The sequence below is a fragment of the Fusarium sambucinum genome, chromosome III (assembly GCF_050947815.1).
Source record: "Fusarium sambucinum isolate potato_lamoka chromosome III, whole genome shotgun sequence".
In the NCBI taxonomy this organism is placed as follows: Eukaryota; Fungi; Ascomycota; class Sordariomycetes; order Hypocreales; family Nectriaceae; genus Fusarium; species Fusarium sambucinum.
Window position 1 is genome coordinate 2906803 of NC_139292.1, and position 15097 is coordinate 2921899.

At 46.2% G+C, this 15097-nt stretch overlaps 4 protein-coding genes across 4 annotated transcripts; 3 read left to right on the forward strand and 1 right to left on the reverse strand.

Annotated features, from left to right (window-relative positions):
* Positions 1-3767: 3767 nt before the first annotated feature.
* FSST1_011137 (uncharacterized protein) lies at positions 3768-4262 on the forward strand (the record flags this gene model as incomplete). The annotated part of the gene is made up of 1 exon (XM_083234241.1): positions 3768-4262. One exon carries the CDS (start codon positions 3768-3770, stop codon positions 4260-4262), a length of 495 nt encoding a protein of 164 aa, XP_083080833.1.
* Positions 4263-8336: 4074 nt separating this feature from the next.
* FSST1_011138 (uncharacterized protein) lies at positions 8337-9345 on the forward strand (the record flags this gene model as incomplete). Its single annotated transcript, XM_083234242.1, has 3 exons — positions 8337-8371; positions 8409-8480; positions 8538-9345. The coding sequence occupies 3 exons, from the start codon at positions 8337-8339 to the stop codon at positions 9343-9345; spliced, it is 915 nt and encodes a 304-aa protein (XP_083080834.1).
* A 1183-nt stretch (positions 9346-10528) lies between these two features.
* On the forward strand, positions 10529-10699 carry FSST1_011139 (uncharacterized protein; the record flags this gene model as incomplete). Its single annotated transcript, XM_083223734.1, has 1 exon — positions 10529-10699. The coding sequence occupies one exon, from the start codon at positions 10529-10531 to the stop codon at positions 10697-10699; it is 171 nt and encodes a 56-aa protein (XP_083080835.1).
* Positions 10700-11359: 660 nt separating this feature from the next.
* FSST1_011140 (uncharacterized protein) lies at positions 11360-15070 on the reverse strand (the record flags this gene model as incomplete). Its single annotated transcript, XM_083234243.1, has 2 exons — positions 11360-14282; positions 14331-15070. The coding sequence occupies 2 exons, from the start codon at positions 15068-15070 to the stop codon at positions 11360-11362; spliced, it is 3663 nt and encodes a 1220-aa protein (XP_083080836.1).
* Between the last annotated feature and the right edge of the window lie 27 nt (positions 15071-15097).

Here is a 15097-nt window from a genome sequence, read left to right on the forward strand (position 1 = left end):
CAAAAGCGTCATAGTTAGAGAAACAGGGTGGTATGAGCTTGGCTGAACGGGAAGTAGGGTTTGTCCCTTTCAATTCAAACATTCCTTAAGTAGGTATCTACTATAATCTGAACAGGTCAAGTCAGCCTTCCGGGACTGATCCGCTGGCTACCCTGATTTACCACACTATCTCGAACTAGGAGCGCCTTGCATATGAACCCTACCCCCTCTAATATATACGCTTATCACTGGTACCTGCAGCCGTAGCATTCAAGCCGTAGGTTCATATTGTTATTTAAATATAGCTCTGGTCTCTGTATACACTTCTGTCTTGACCCTTTTTCTATTAATCGCTAAGATAATACCATCTAATGAGCTTTCTCTATACCAGATTCTTGACATTTATGTATACATTGACTGCACCAATACGAAGAGGATGCTGACATTTGTCGACAGCGAGACTGGCTATTGTCTTACTGCTGGGAAAACCTCTGAAACTATCATCCTTGAGAAAGCTACTCAGGGTAATGGCTAGCGAATTGCCCTACAAGCTGTACCACATTTTGACTGTATGGAAACGTTTGAGTGTTGAAGACGAGTCCGCCATCAATGCAATGGACATACATTGTTACGGCAAGGAGGTAAACTGGAAAAGCATCTGCCAGCCATGCATTGACCATAGTGTCCTGACTGGTGGATGCAAGAGAACGGAGGGCCCTTATTCCAGCTGCGTCTTTAATGGGAGAGGAAAGATGTATAATCCTGCGTCCCGTGGCTAATCCATGCAACCAAACTTATGATCGGCGTACACGCCCCCTCCTCCTAATAGATTTCACACCTTCTCAACCTTCCAAGTCCATCTCAAGACATGTCAGATACTCGCCTTGGTATATAATGACATGTTGCCGCACTTATATCGTATCAATGTTGTCCTATCACTTAAACCCTTCTTTATTACGTACGCAATGGTGGAACATCCACGGTCTGGAATGGTACCATGTATTTCAGCAGCCAGTTTCATGGGAATAAGCACCGGTAAGTATGCTCTATCCTTTTGGGATATGAAACTGAACGATTGAGTAGAATACATCCTTATGACCGTCCCTAATCAACTATATCCATACTGCAATGTCACGCCTTTCGACGTCCTAACCAACATGTGCAAGAAATGGGATAAGGCTCAGACGAACAACGGGCCATTCCCTGCAGATATGGCCGCCCTCTTATACCAGGTGGCCGCATATAACTTGCAGCAGTCTGGTTTAAATCTGGACCCTGAAGGATTACATAACCAAGCCAGCAGTCTCGAAAAAGAACAAGCCCCATCACTATCTATCCCTCTTTTACACAGACAAGTATATGCTTATTTCTATCACAGGTGTAACAGTGACTTAAAGCAAGCCCGACAGTGTCTGATTAAGGCATTCTCTCATATATCACAAGGTGACTTATTGAAAACGCTTCTTTCGGGATACAGTTACATACCTCAAAGATTACAAGATATCAACGAGGTCTTATTTTATCTAGAAGTATAGGACTAGTAAGTCTATAATGCTCATTGTTATTGCACAACCTTATTAACTTGTCAGGGAAATCTCAGTGCTGCTAAGACAGCCAAGGATCATGAAAAATGGTCCTCTGATGGAACCTCCAAGCAGATATACACTTAACATCTCACCCAAGCAATTCAGCGACTACCACGTATCCCACTACGCCAAACTCGAATTATTCAACAAGTACTACAGCAAGGTAACTACGCTTAGTTTAATTCAAAGCGCAAAAAGTCAAAATAACATCCGCGACTATCTCTTAATTCTATAGCACCTCGAGTTAATTAGATATTTCCTCCGAGAGAATAATCTACGCATACGCTTCTTCAGTCACTATATTCTCCAAACAGCACTTCTTCTTTATCCCTTTCATAATGCCAAAGGTAAACTCTACGATTCCGTCTAATAAAGTATCTCATAGGCATCTAAAACTCTCTCTATTGACGACTCAACAAAGTCGTTTGCCAATAAAATATGCCAAGCCTCTAATTCTAATAAAAGCAAAGCTTGCCCAGAGGCCAAACCTCCTATTCAGAGTTCAATTTTCCCAGGAATAGGAACTTACATACCTATATTATATTGCCGCTTTCCGCATAAAAAGGGCAATCTTTTTATCGTTAGCGGCAAACTCTATGCCAGCTTCGATTCCACCACTCTGCTTCTTATAATATTAGAGAGACACTGGAGTTATAGCCAGGAATAGTCCTTATGGTGCTTTACTTTCAATAACGAGTTAATATAAAGCTGCCGTCTCCCATGGTATTCCAGTTCTAATTTTCTGTCTTTATAGCTTCATAAGCCGTTCACAAGCTCGATTATATGAGGATAGGCTCTTTAATCAAGACAACTTTCAACACTTTACTGCCAAGTTTTCCCGGCCAATATCAACATCACCTTGCATTAGCATACTAGGCGGAGTCACCACAGAGGACACCATGAAGTCCGAGATTATACACGGAAACGAATATAAAGTCATCCTCAATCTATATACTAAACCTAGCCAAATTATTATCTTTCGGCTCGGTAAAGAGCATATAGTATACAAGATCAAGTAAGTTTAATATAGAATAAGCAGAGCTAGTATACTGATTAGCATCTTAAGGAAAGGTTAGGTACCCATGCACGAAATACGACTACTTAATATACTAGCTTCTGGAATAACAGAAGAAGAAATCCGTTAAACGTTCAACAGTTCCCTTTAGCCTATGCTTAATAAAGACTTGGCATGGTTTAGAGAAGGCGTTGCCAGACCTACACAGGGACGTCAGGCTAAGGAAAGAAGAATCAAGATAAAGAACACTATAAGGGCAAGGGAGAAGCTACACTGGCGGAGAGAGCGTCATTTATTACCAGTATCCAGGGGGATAATATTTGCAGCAGCTTACAAGTTTTTCCCTACGCTTAACGCAAACTTGAACATAAACTTGATCTTTAATTGACTATTTTGTAATATTACTTTCGTACTTTGCTCCTTATTCCAATCTCAAGGTATACAGTCAATGGCCATGCAGCAGAAGAAAGGAGCTAAGACCGCTGTGGCTGTAAGATCAGGCCATAGTTATGTGACAAGCCATTTCCTAGGAAATGTCTTTGTGTCGAGTGATAGCTCGCAAGAATGCCATTGGCGGGGCTCAGGTTTCTCCCCTCTTTCCCCTTTCCTCCCCTTCCAAACTCAGGTGAAGGGCACCTGCAGATGAGATCTGCAGGCAAGGTTTCTCCTGACCAGGTATACAGAACCAAGTGCTTGGTCTCTCTTCAGGCCAAGAATGCGTTTATACTGCCGTTTCCTGCATTATTCTTGGTTCTCAAGCGCCAGTCGAGGGAGTCTATCTACCCCTATTCGATGAGGCTATTACTCGTCTAGGACAAAGGTTCTCAATCCGTCCCAGGTATGGTTCTTGTATCGCTATACTTGTATATCTTAAACTGACTTCTAGTGCTAAACTTGCGATTATACTATATCTGTCTGGCGATAGCAATGAAATTTTCTTGAAACTGTTCCCAGCTGTCATGAATTATGTTCTGCAAGGGCCGGACACTGCGGATCTGGGTTTCTAGAGGTTTTCCCATGTACTTCTAGTCATGATCCGCACTCTGATAGTAGAACGGCCCGAACTAGAGGAGAAACTTGGTTTTATATTCCCTCCGCATTTAATTATACCCTTCCTGAATATGGCGCTATATGAGCTTATGTCAGATGGTAGCTGGAAAAGGGCGTTTGACTTGAACTTACCCACTATGTCCAACCTCGAAGGTCCATACGCGAGTCCGCTGCTAGAAGACTATCTTATGCAGGGGTTGCCGCTTGCTGCAGATATTCTGCCGGACCAGTGGTTCAAGGCTGCCAAATATGACTTAGAAGAACAACGTGTCTATGAGATGGTTGTAGAGGAGACTGAGATAGTTCAGTACCGGCTTGTCAGAATACTGTGGACAGCAAAGCAAATATCTTCAGTGGGCTATCCTCTTATTTGGATGACTGACAAGGACGGGTTACGCTTTAAAGCGCCAGGAGTCCCAGTTAGACCTATTTACTACACCGGGGGAAGCATGCCAGAGGCTGCTGAAAGCGGGAGTGGTGTTTATATCAACCCTAATCGCACGGCAGATACAAATTCGTCAGCGCACGACGTGAGTCAAACTACCGAGACCACATCGCCGACAATGAGTGTTCTTGCCGAACTATTGGGAGAAGAACGGAAGGAAGTGAACGGGGGAGCTTCTGGCTCTTAGTCTATTTCAAGTGGATATTATATTGAGGCGTATTCCAAGTAAAAGCTGTCAATATTTTAATCTCTTCTAACTTTTCGCATCACTACTTCACCAAAGCCATGCTTAGCTCGGGAGGAAATTTATAGACATCTCCCTAGTAAGAGATCGACTTTAATTCTCATTATAGTAACTACGCTGTAATATCCTATACTTGTCCTCAAGTAACATTCTTGCTCTCTCTTTTCAAAGGGCCATCTTCCAGGAACAACCTCGTTTCCTCCTCATTATCTATTGCATCTAACTCCAGGTATCCTACCAGCGAATTATATTGCCCAACCACACATTCAAAATAGCCTTCGGGGCTAATAGGGGCACATTAGGGCACATTAGGCACATTGAGGCCTATAAACCCTTCGATTTATTAGGCATCGACTCGGTGCATACCATGCAGGAGAAATAAAGAAGTAGGAGATCGTGCACAGTCTTACAGAACGTAAGTCTGGCCTGCGCATAAAACTGAAAGATAAACTCTAATTTGACCCTGGTTCTTTTAAGCGCATACCTTAAGTTCTATGGCTTAATCCACAAGTTAAGTACAGGTTCTATAGACAAATAGAAAGTTTAGGGACTACTAAGGCTGTCGTATATTCCTATCGCTGCCCTTGCCGGTTGTTCCAAGCTTGCTCCCTGTTCTACACCAGTTTTTAAAAGTTGCTAGTCTAGTACTTTAACGCATAACAGGAGTTTTCAGCTTGTGCGTCAAGTCCTCTAGAGACCCTTCCCAAGCCCCGACAAATTGCTGTAAACGATTTCCTCCTTGAGAAACTTTTGCATTAATTAAGCTATTTACTATTGACACCAGTAGCTGGCCGTCGGAATAATCTATAGTTATAGCATCACACAGGCGCCTCTTTCTCTTGTAAAATAGCTGCTCCAGCTGCATATAGCGCATATCTGGCAAGATAGTTGCTAGATCGAAGTCAATAAGTAAAAGATATCCACGCTCAGAATTCCAAAGGAGGTTCTCTTGCCGCATGTCGTTATAAATGACGCCACAAGTTAAAAGTAGCTGTTGAAATCGCAGCCCCGATAAGCCGTTATCTTTAATTGTAAACACATCTCCTGCCCATGCCATAAGCAACATGTGAACTATATCAGCTGCTGCTAGTGGAAATGGCGTATCCAAAGCGATACTTCCTAAGCAGACAGGAACATAATGGCCTTATAGTGGTTCCATTTGCCCATAAACCTTCCGTTTATGTTCTAGACTGCCGACGGCTGCAGCAAACGTCCCTTTGCCGATAAAAGTATAGCCATAGCGGCTCAACGATATCTTGAAGAGGGCTCCTGTACGTCCGTACTTACCATGACCGTCCAGAGGCCTGATGGAACGCAAGCGGTGGACAAGTAGAGTCAGGTCCTTACGTAATAGGTCCAGGAGACAAGCTGCATTAATGGGATGTAACATACTTTTAACGGCGCTGCGATGTGACGCGACGTTTGGACACTTTTCATCAAGAAACTGGTTTCTCTTAAGACCCAACAAGCAGTCCTGGGTGCAGTAGGGACATACCCCAAGTTCCAACTCCTCGTTGCTTTGACCCCCCTCGCTCCCTGATGTAATATCCTTACGTTTGTTAGAGCCGGGGGCTTTCGCTTTAAGCGACGCTTATAGACCGTGATTCCGTCCGCTGGCACTGCCGGCCGACTCCTCATCACTAGTATCATTATCGGCGTCTGGCTGCTGCTGTGGGTTACACGATACCCTCATCCTCTGTCGCAGCTATACTGTAAGTTTCTAGGCAGCAGTAACTGATCCAGCATAAGATAAGGCAGAGCGCATAGACTGGGGCAATTCTTCCTCTGTTGTCCCACCGCGCATCTCGGTGTACGGCATCGGCCACTTGCTCAGCTAGAGAATCGCCTTCTCCTTCCACAAGTTAGACTTGCCAGGTTCTCGGCAGGTCTATAAATAAAATGCAGCCAGTTATACAACGGCAGTATAGAATAGATCTACTATCCCGTCTAAGCCTTTAGCATCCATATCCGGCTAAGATATATAATAATATAACACTGTTAGATCATCTTCGATATAAAGAAAGATTAGCGCTTTTCCAGCCGTAAAATAGCCACAGCTACTGCCAAGGTGGATTATATAGTGGAATATTTAGGCAAGTGCCTTAGCGACTGTCTCTTCCATCTGTTCTCATAAACGCGTCTCACCGTCGGTACTGACTTTCCTACTAGAGATTTTCAGAATAATGCAAGTAAATAGGTCCTCTTTGCACATAGCCTTCTGAAAACTCTCGGCAGGTATTTTATGTGCTGCCTTATATTCGCCGGGGAATGCTGCATATTTTTCTCCTGCCAACGTTGTACGGATAGCCTATCTATCTGGTCCTCGTTTTCTTAGCACTTTCCGATATAGTGCCATTCTTTTCTTCGACCTAGGCTGCCGATACATAGGTTTAATAAAGATTTCATCGATATCGCCGTCATCACTATCGGTATCGTCAGGCTCCGTGAGACTGAGAGAGTAATTCTCGAATGTAATCGCTTTGCAATCGAGCTTCTGCCCGCTCGGACGAGTTTAAGATCGCGGTCTAAACACGGCGAATACGTTTTCCACAGGATCTTCGATAGCCAGATGCTCAAATGTCCTAAGATCCTCCTCACTGGCGACAGGCCTTTTATTTAAAGCTCGCGCTACTGCACAGACGTCGTTTCGTAAAGGCAAAAGGAGTTCTGGTATTGTTTCCTCAATTATGGTATGACACTGTCGTTGTCCGTTAAGAAACCCGCCCCAAGGACGCAACGTTAGGGGGTAGTATTTACCCGTCACGTCAGTTGTCCCACCACTCGACGATCTCGCTTTATCTTGCACAGTAAGGGTCGCAAAAAGTTCCTCGTGGCAAAGTCGTAGATACTCATGGTACGATGTATTGCGTTGGTCACGCCTAAGGCTCTCTTCTCGCTCTTGCGCTGCTTTTTCTCGCTCTTGCGCTGCTTTTTCTCGCTCTTGCGCTGCCTTTTCTCGCTCATTAGCCGCTTCTAGCTAGCGCCAGAGCTCGCGAATTTCGTCGTCGAGGTCAGTCATTAGCATCTATTTTATATTACTCGGCCTGAGATAGTGGTGTCCAGTTACGAATAGGTAGATTAAAACAAAAGTGAACAACACAAATGCGCACATAAGGGAACCATTGTTTCCAGGATACGCAAGATAGGAATCAGCTCGTCCGCACCTTTCGTAGGAAGAGGCTATATTAGTTGTGATAGATCTTCACCAGAGATAATGCGAACGAGAATGACGAAGGAGGGAGTGCTGACACGTGATAAGCTGGTCCTTTTTGGCACAAAACGAACTAGACCAAATTTAGACGCTTTCCAAGCCTGCATTAAAGATTAGCTCTCAATACTACTATTATTTCCTAGGAAATAGACCTAGAGCAATCTAGCCAGTGATGGCTAATAGCATACAAGCGAGGCTGACTGGTAGGGTTCAGCATAAGAAGCTCTGGGGATTGACTACGCAATGCAGCTCTCTGGATCATATCCTGGAACAACCTTGCGTTAAGTGAACTGGATATGGGTATTTAGTAGATAGTAAAGGCCATATTTTATATTTATTCATATATTACAATTTACTAAGTAATGTCCTTGCCTTCCTCTGAAATGTGTTACTGCCACTTCGGCCCGTCGCTGGGATATTGGAAACAGTCTTACATAACATGAAGTGTACGGGTAGCAAAAGTGCATATTTTCAGCAAAATAGCAATGCAGTAGAGGAGGTGATAACGGAGCAAAGGACATCTGGTAGGAGCTGGCCGAGACGTCGTTGATAGAAGTTAATACCTTGTTATGCTTATGTCTCCGACTCATTGGTTGAAAACAAACCAATCTTTGCTCGCCTGCCGTTCCTCTAGGAGCAGACAAACTCAGATGGTGACTGCCACGATGTTAGGTAAGAAAGACAAAGCGATGCGTTCAAGATACGCGTTTAGACGCAATTACCGTGACGTGACGGAGAGACCAATCAAGTGCAGCAATGCAGGACAGCATAAATTAATTACGTGTCAGCCTCAAGCCATATTCTGCATGTGTGCCTGGCTCACCCTACAGGAGGGTACAGGGTGAGCATGCACGGCAGAACTCACCCGGCTCCGTCAGGTCGCGCGATTGGCTGGAGAGCCAGAGCAAACTGCGCAACTTCCCATTAATCCCACTTGAGCGTAGCTGGCCGTGACGGGATTACACGAAAATCTGCTAGAAGCAATTGATTGGGCTTTCGCAAAGAAGGGCTAGTGGCGTGGCTATCTACTCGTTAGCCGTATCCTTGCCCAGCACTCGTAACAACCCGGGAAGCAGAGTTACAGATCTAATCGTCGATACCAATCAACTCCGAACTGGGATCGGCTGTCGTATTTTCGATGGACCCGACAACAACGAGAGGAGCGACCTGATCACTATTTTAAGTCAGCCTGGGTTCGCGCATCTTGACCTCTCCCTACACTGCGCCGCTCTGTACCAGCTTGATGGGCGTTCTTTTCGCAGTTGCCATTTGCGAAATTTACTTGCTATGGCGCCGGATCTCCAGCATATTAGTCTTTGTACCAATATCGCGATTCTCGACGACCCTAACGATGACGAAAATGTCGAACGGTATTTTAGTCCTCTACGCAGTATCTTTCCTATCAACGACTGGCACCAACTTCGACATTTTGGCCTATCCTGTTTCCATGTTAAAAAGGACGACGTTATTGAGTTTCTTGGAGAATTGCCAATGACAGTCATGTCGGTCGAGTTGAGCTTTCTCATATTTATTCCAGACTATGGTGACTACCATGGTTTATTGCAGGATATGCCAAAGATGCCGGGCTGGCGTAAGAGGAAAGCAGCGGACCAGCCCAAGATAACTGTTCGTGTGGATGAAGAAGGGGAAGAGGCTCTGGAAACTTTAAGAATGGACGTCAGCCTTGAGGTAGTCGATTTCATGTATCACGACGGTGAAAATCCATTCGTCGAAGACGAAGGATTTGCTTATTTTGTAGAAATTTCTGAGGGTACTGGAATACGCGTGGATGTGTTTGGGCCTGATTACAAATGATCAACATTAATATTTTTGCACTCAAGGTATGGTAGACATATAACTCACGCAGGTCGGACGAACGGACTCTTGAACTTGTAACCCGATTTTCAGGATGAAGAGCAGAATCAAGAGACTCGCCGAGGTCTTTAAAGATAGCAACACAGTTCTCACCGTCGTTGCCATAACCGCCTCAGTCACCAGCATCAGGTTGTTGCCAGCCTATATTACATGGTAGTAACTTGAAGATCGGGCGATTGCAGTTGAAATATAGTTCGTCATGCGCTCCCGTTGAGGTGTGACTGAAATTCAGGATCATTCATCGTTTCACTTACCGAAATCTGTGCGTCCTATATGTTCGTAGGATGGCTTAGATGAAATGTGAAGTTTCGTCATGGTCTAACAAGTTCTTGACAAAGTGACTCTGTTTGACTTGCTTGAAGCCATCTTGGGGGAAATGTCCCTCCGATGCCCATCCGCCAAGAACAATACAAACTTGAGAGTAGGGTTCTTAGCAGGAATGACGGCGTTGGCGACGATGAACTTCTCTACATACTGCTTGTGATTCATGAATGATAGACAAGAAATGGCTTTGTTGTTTGAGCATTGCAAGCTTCCCACGATGTCATATCTCACGATCAATTCTGAATTCAGCCGCCAGTGTCGTCACATTTCTAAAGATCAACGCCGTTCGCCAGGAACCATTTTCAGAGGAGCTACGTCAAAGCTATCGACGATCTATGCAAGATTAACACGACGCTATAAGCCCTAACCAATAGATTCGTTGATCTCTGCATTCCAAATATCTCCAAATCGAAGCTATTCCCAACGAAACTAGCTCACGTTCTAGAGCAAAGCTGTGGAGATCACTTGTCTAAGACGCCACGAGGCGTTCTGTGTCCCTTGCATTCCATACCAATGGGCCCTGAACCCTCAAGTGTTAATCCATTGCCGAATCCGTCTCAGATGGTGGGCATGGCGATAGGGCTTTGGGAATTTTGAGGATGCAAGTGTTCACGATGGACCAGTTCTGGGATTCTGGGCCCGAGGGCCTGACAGATAAATAGCCATGATGGGAATGTGTTTTTGGAACGCAAATTTGAGACAATTCCAATCACCTTTGCCTCCAGACTTATCTTGTCTTGAGTCACGACAAGATTACACTTATTATTCAACTCGAATTACAGCAGAGGGTAGCTTCACAATGCTTGGACTCTCTTTCTTCACTGTCCCTGTCCCCAGCGTCTGGGTGATTTTCCCTCGCCGACGATCGACTGTCGATGCAGAGGTTGCATACCTTGAGACTCTCGAAGCCGGCAATTTCGATGAGCCTCTTTACATACGACGCAAAGAGCTTGGACTGAGTGATTGGTAAAGACAAAGGAAGAGAAAAAACAAAAGAGAAAAGAAGGAAGTAAGTCATGTAATCACCCCAAATGTTGGTCTCTATTGACAAGGCCCAATCAAAGACATATATTCCCGGTGCGCCTGATAGCTGCATCGAATATTGCACGATTCCAAACGAACTCATGATGACTTGAAAACGCTTCCTCTATTTTGTTGTACCACAATACTGCGGGCAATTGCACTATATCTATGTACTGTATTATACCAAACCATCACACTGCTCAGAACAGACCAAATATTGCAAAGTTCGACTCGCCAAAGTGGCGGCGATAAATACAAAAATCAATTTTCAACCGCATACTACTTTACTGTTCTTTTCTCCTTATCATATTAACACTGGCCGCCTACGACCATCAATCCATGCTTTAAAAATGTCCAATATCCTCTCTCCCGTGGTATATGTGTATCAAAGAGTGTCTGGTATCCCAATGCTGATTCTATATGCCTTCCGCCATGCGCCAAAAGAGTGTCGTGGCAAAAAGCCAAATATGTAACATCATCCTTCACCAAAAGTCGTATGTGCACTGAGTATCCATAAAGCGTAAAATAAACATGCTGTCGTTGTCGAATAGACATTATCGTAATGAGTGTCGTGAAAAGTGAAATAAAGGGTGATTGGTGTTGAAGTTTAAATGAGGATAACTAGCATCGACAGAAGAGCGATGAAAGTGGCAAAGCTGGCCGTCAAGCGGGATGCTGAAGCCTCGACAGTTGAAGGTGCTGCGGTCTCATCCGACGTAGAGGTTGAAGTGCGTGTCTCGAGTCGTGACCTGGTCTCACTATCGCTCTCACTCTCGCCTGAAGTGGTAGCAGTAGCAGCACCTGAATCGTCTGTTTCTGTGGCTTCCGTTGCAGCGGCCCCAGATTCTGTCTCAGTCTCGGTAGCGGCAGTCTTATCAGAGCGTGTGGCTTTGATTGTGGTCTCAGTAGCAGTTCCCGAACCATCTGTCTCAGTAGCGGCGTCACCAGTCTCAGTGGCAGCCTCTGAATCAGTCTTGGAAGAATCTGACTCGACACCCTTGGTCTGAGCAGTTCTTGAACCTGTTTCTGTGACGGTAGAAACGATATCAGTCTCAGAAGACTCCTCAAGGGATGATGTAACAGTCACGATAACTCTCTTAGTAGTAAAAGGCAAAGTGGTGGACTCACCAGCTGTAGAGTTTTCAGACCCGTCGGTTGATGCCTCCTCAGCTGCTGTTTCAGTCTCTGTCGCTTCGGGTCTTTCAGTCGTATCAGCGCTCTGTTCGGCAGCTTCCGCAGATGTAGTTGGCTGTGATGCATCTGAAGATGTTCCAGCTGCCGTCAAAGTCGGCTCTGAGTCCTGTGTGGAATCAGCTGCCGTAGAGACAGGCTTGGAATCTTCGGTAGAAACAGCATCAGAGTCGTCTGTGGTAACAGGGGCATTGGAAGTAGGCTCAGGCTGATCTGTGGTTTTGTCTTCCTGTGCGGAAGTAGGCTCAAGCTGATCCGTGGTCTTGTCTTCCTGTGCGGAAGTAGGCTCGGGAGCATCATCGGTCGACTGAGGCTCAGCAGCACTGCTTGACTCAGGTTCAGATTCCTCTGCGGTTGTGATGGCAGCAAATCCGCCCGACGTAGCTTCGACCTGACTCTCCGTCTCCACGTCTGGAGTTCCAGTGACCTGAGACTCGGGGGCAGGCGCGGCTGTCGTGGCACTTGTAGTATCCTTACCGTCACAGAATTCGGTGAACTGTTGGAACTTAGGTGCGACGTAGTCTCGCTCAGTTTTCTTAGTCCCCTCATTATCGCTAATGCATTCTCGACAAACGCCGTAGCTTTTACGGAATGAGGAACCGTCGTTGCAAAGCCTATCTGATTTTCCAACGGACTGAGCAATTCTGTACGCGCCATTGCAATCATCGAAACAAATGGCCGGAGTAACGTCTCTTGTCTCCAGCATATGTAGTCCACGTCGCTGGTTATTACTGGGAGCGTAATCGTAGTTCTCTGCCACCGAGGTAGTAGCATCGGGCCAGTCACTCAAGGTCGTCTGAGAGGCCCAGTTGCCCGTTGTGAAGGTCTTGAGCTCACTGCTGACGACCTTTTCGTAGACTTGCTTCTCGAAAATGTCGTAAGAAAGACCGAAAGCCTCAGGGTTCAGATCAAAGTATCCGGGAGATCGTGGATAGTACTCAGTCTCATTCTTGCGCCATTGGGGCTTCTTAAGTTTAGGAGCCTTGATACAGTACTGTGGCTCACATAGGTAGTCATCAGACGGTGGCTCGGCCCAAAAGTTACACCACGATGGCTTAGGAGGGTTACAGACGTACCCGGGCTCACAGCCAAACGTGCGATCCGATTTGGGGTCAAGCGGCGCAGATCTGCCTGTAGGCTTAGGGCACAGAGTAATGCGCCCGGGAATAGCAGTAACGGTGGTTGGAGGAAGCTGTACGGTCTGACCAATGACCAATGTGGTGGTGTATACAGTTGTTGGGCCTGGGACCACTGTCACAATAGTTTCTCCATCCTCTGTAAGAGTCACCGTTTCTGCTGGAAGACGCTCAGTAACGACGGACTCTACTGTGACGGTGGCCTGTTCACCGGGCACAGTCACCACGGTGCGCTCTCCAGGAACTGTAACGGTTCGCTCTTCACCAGATACCGTCACAACAGATTCCTGGCCAGGAAGAGTAACAGTTCTCAAGATAGTCTTGTCTTCGCCCGGTTGGATGACAGTTCTGTGGATAGTCACAGTCTCATCTTCTCCAGTCTCGGTAACAGTAGTTCTGGTTCCAGGGATAGTAACAGTACCGGTAACTGTCAGACCAGGCTCAGTAACGGTCGCTCCAGCTTCAGTAACAGTGCTACCAGGCCTGGTAATTGTTACTTCAGGAAGAGTGATAGTGGTCCCAGCTTCAGTCACGGTGCTGCCGGACTCTGTAACAGTCTTCTCGGGTAAAGTCACGGTTGTTCCAGCCTCGGTGATAGTTAATTGAGGGAGTGTTATAGTGGTCCCAGGCTCAGTGATAGTAGTTCCAGCCTCAGTAATTGTGGGACCGGGAACTGTGATAGTGTCTCCATCTTCGGTAACTGTAGGACCAGGTACTGTAACTATATCTCCATCTGCAGTGATGGTAACAGGAGGTAGAGTGACCGTGTATCCATCTCCGGTGACTGTAGGGCCGGGTACTGTGACTGTATCTCCAGCCTCTGTAATCGTAGGACCGGATACTGTGACGGTTTCTCCATCTTCAGTAATCGTGGGGCCAGGTACTGTGACGGTTTCTCCATCTTCAGTAATCGTAGGGCCAGGTACTGTGACTGTATCTCCATCTGCAGTGACTGTGACAGGGGGCTGAGTCTGCACCACAGTTGTGCCCTTGGTTACCGTTTCGGTCACCGTCTTAGTCTCTGTCGCCGCAGTTTGAGTTTCAGTCACGGTCACCTTATCAGTCATCGTCTCAGTGACCTTGTCCGTGACAGTCTTAGTAACATGAATCTTTTGCGTGACAGTCTTGGTAACATGAACCTTGTCTGTGACTGTCTTGGTAACATAAATCTTGTTTGTCACGGTGACAGGCTCGCCAGGCGCGCTTCAATCGTGTTAGTGATAGGTCTTCAAAGAGCCTTTGGTGACTTACCATGACTGTGTAGTGACAGGGGGCGAAATTGTGGTAGTAGGAGGAAGTGGTATGTCGCTGGTTGTGCTAGGGGGCTCATAAACATCGGTGCTCGTGGTTGAAATTTGTGGAGGTTCATATATAGAGCTCGGCGGTGGGTAAGGTACTACAGGTTCAGATACCGTGGTCGAGGGCTCAGGAGCCTGGTAAGTTGAACTTGTTGTAGGATCAGGCACTGGGGCTTGCTCGGTGGTCGTGGTGGTTACAGGCTCAGGAGGCGTGTAAGTAGGGTACGGGACCACTGTAAGTTGACTGGTTGTAGTTGAAGCTGGAGCTGGTGGCGGATTGGCAGTATACCCTCCCGTGATGGTCGGAATAGGGGCAGGCTGATTGCAACTGCATGCGAGGTTATATACCATCTTGGGGCTTGTCTCAGTGGCCACATCCCCTTGCTCGGAGACAGCAGCGCTGGTTTCCTCCAGCTTCTGTTCTTCCTTCTTGTCATCGTCCTCGACTGAGACAGATTGGGTGACCTGAGGTACTTGCGCCAGTGATGTTTCCGGCTCGTCACCAGCTCCATATGTTTGAGCGTTGGGTGGGTTAGCAACATAACCATCTTGGATCGGTACTTCGTTGTTTGCGGTAGCAGTAGGCTGTATAGTGGCAGCTTCGCTTCGTCTATGAAGAAAGTTTTCGCCATTTCGAGCCGGAATCTCAGCGGCTGCAACGCCTAAGACGTTGAGCAATAGTGAGAAGCGCATAACAGGCGACTGTCTTCTATGTAGCGA